The sequence below is a fragment of the Montipora foliosa genome, chromosome 11 (assembly GCF_036669935.1).
Source record: "Montipora foliosa isolate CH-2021 chromosome 11, ASM3666993v2, whole genome shotgun sequence".
NCBI classification, from domain to species: domain Eukaryota; kingdom Metazoa; phylum Cnidaria; class Anthozoa; order Scleractinia; family Acroporidae; genus Montipora; species Montipora foliosa.
The window spans coordinates 24542354-24544853 of NC_090879.1; the positions used below are offsets into that span (position 1 = coordinate 24542354).

The window sequence follows — 2500 nt, forward strand, 5'->3', positions numbered from 1 at the left end:
GATGTCAGAAGGTGTTTAGTTTGACCCGGGTTTCTTTATTAGTCGTTATGAATTAACTTGCTTGAGAGAAAAAACAAAGGTAAAACAAACCATACGATCGCGTAGAGTGTGGTAAAGAGATGACTTAATGCTTTCAACTAAAAATCCCGCACGAAAAAGAGTTCCCAGACTGATAATGTCCCTCCCCAACCCCGGCCTTCCCATTGTAATGTTGTTTGGGAGGAACCACCATGGGCAGTGATTATTGAGATGCCATTTCACGGCAACGAAGATGTGCAAATAACCAGAGAGGGTACGTTTATTGTTGATTATCATAGGATAAACCCGAATAGATATGGGATATTATGAGTTCGCTTGAGCCTTGCCGGTGAATTAATTATGCTTTCAAGGTCCCTCGGGCTTTATACTCTGTTAAATCTAGAATATCAGAGGCGGGGTGGTCTTGATCGTTTAAGGCACCAATCTCTCACGGAGTGGGTTCATGTTCAATTTCTACTACAGCCCACGTAAAATTCGCATTAAATGCCCCATTTATTAAAAAACAGGGTTTTCAATCTTGTTGGAATGAGCATGAAGTGAGTTTGTTTTACTCGAAACAAAGCCTTTCTTTCCTCTCCGAATTATCTTGGATCTTCGTCAACTGCAATTTTAGACGTGACGCGAGATCTGTTGGGGATCCAAACAAAACCCATTTCTTTTGTTATGCATATTTAATTGCAAAATATATGGTTGTAAAATCTAACATCTTCATCTTTCGTTTCGAATTCTCTTAAAGCATTCATTTACGTTTTGAGTCGGTACAAGCATCGATTCCCTTTTTCAAAGAGGCGAAGCTGGTAATTAATTGAGCTCGAAAAGGTAAATATCCAATTTTTTTCTTTGTTTTTTCTTGGGCAGAGATATACTAAGCTTTGTATTGGGTGATCGAAGTAAGTTTTTCATAAGCCATGATAAGCAGAATTCGATCCACGGAGTTTTAGCTCTTTGCTGTTCAAAGCCAAGAATGATTCTGGTTTTGATTTTGAATTTTACTCCAAAGAGATGAACTTCATCTCTAACAGTAGTCAACCACTACTCGTTTTGAAAATAACTGAGTTCCCTTTACAGTGGAACAGTAGCCATTTCTAATTGACTGAAACAGATACATGTAATTGACCCGTCAAGAGAAGACCTGTTAAACAGTGTTTTCCCACAAAAAGTCCATACACTGGGAAATGATTACGACTCGGGACTACATTTTATTTTTACGAATTCTCGGTTAAAAGGAGGAAAAGCTTACGATACATTCCTACACAGCTGAACATTTTCATAAACGGTAAAGAGCTTTTATGCACTCGCGAATCGCAGCAATTATTCTCCGTGTCATCGATTTTCGATTTCATGCATGATTCATGATTATTTGACACCATTAATATAGGTAAGTGGATCACCCATTATTGTTTTAATTGTTTTTGCATTATCCTTTCATTTATCTTTCGCAATGCCTTGGTTGCTGTCGAATGCGATGTAATTTTGAAAGCGATTGCCAGACCTAGCTAGCACTGTTTTAATGACTAAACTTTTCATTGATGATTCCCATGTAACTCAAATTCCTATCGCGCGATCGATTAATCCCAAGCTGAAAGGTCCCTTAGTTTCTGTCAAGAAGTCCCCTCACCCCGTGAATCAAAGCCGAGTGTTCGAGAATCGGCTCTAGACTTCTATTCCAAACTTGATCGCATCCTAATTGTTAACTGAAAAGAAGCACTGGAGACCCACTTTGGAAGCTCCGTCGATGCAATCGACCTTCCAGATTCGGAGAATCTTCATTTAGACGTGTTAGATCCACAGTCTCTGACACTCAACTCTACGAGCTGTATATAGGATTCTTGCCTTTCAGTTAAATATTTACAAATTAACTAAAGTTTCATTTATTTATATTTATTTTGATCAGCAGATGGCTGGAAAATGACTGTAGTCAAACTTCAAATCGTTCTACTTTTCCAAGCGGTCATTTGTCTGGCTCTTGATTCAGGTTGGTAAAGGCGGCCAATTCCAAAAGCAGTTCTCTAATCTGTGACCCAGACTCTCTCTCTCTATCCTTTCTTTTCCTCGGTAGAGGCCTGGGTTGGATATGCAGCCGCAGCGTCCAAGGCCTCTCTTGTCCATTCTTTGTGGAGGAAAGAAAATAATTTCTCCCCTTCTTAAAACTTCGCAAGAGATCTAGTGTCTCTGAAAACAAGGCCACTCAGTTCTACTCACTTCGAATTTTGATTGGCTCGAGTCAAATAATTGTACAACAAACATTTGAACTGCTAAGTTTGTCGTTCATGGTTTTTTTCCCTGAAGAATTGTTCTTGAGTAAGGTTTAACCGTCAACAGCTGGTTGAAGGCGAGTAAAAAAAAAAGAAGTCAAAATCTTCAAAGTTTCAACGTAATTAGTTTCTAAAATCTGTTGTGTTGCATCTGTGAATGGGATACAGCACCGAAATTTGGTTTTCGTAGATACTAAAACATTGGA

At 38.8% G+C, this 2500-nt stretch overlaps 2 protein-coding genes across 3 annotated transcripts in view; both read left to right on the forward strand.

Annotated features, from left to right (window-relative positions):
* The window catches only part of LOC137977746 (Golgi-associated plant pathogenesis-related protein 1-like), a 6303-nt gene extending 6284 nt beyond the window's left edge, over positions 1 to 19 (forward strand). Inside the window, exon 4 of the mRNA XM_068825070.1 lies at positions 1 to 19. This exon is cut by the window's left edge and continues 1425 nt beyond it. The gene's annotated coding sequence lies outside the window, so the exon portion shown is untranslated.
* Positions 20 to 712: 693 nt separating this feature from the next.
* LOC137977744 (Golgi-associated plant pathogenesis-related protein 1-like) overlaps positions 713 to 2500 on the forward strand; it is an 8120-nt gene continuing 6332 nt past the window's right edge. The window contains exons 1-2 of one of the 2 annotated variants that reach the window (XM_068825068.1): positions 713 to 858; positions 1934 to 2014. In XM_068825068.1, the coding sequence (XP_068681169.1) occupies positions 1948 to 2014 (67 nt within the window). In that variant the 5' untranslated portion in view covers positions 713 to 858; positions 1934 to 1947. The remainder of the gene's footprint in view (positions 859 to 1933; positions 2015 to 2500) is intronic. The other variant, XM_068825069.1, reaches the window with a different exon arrangement.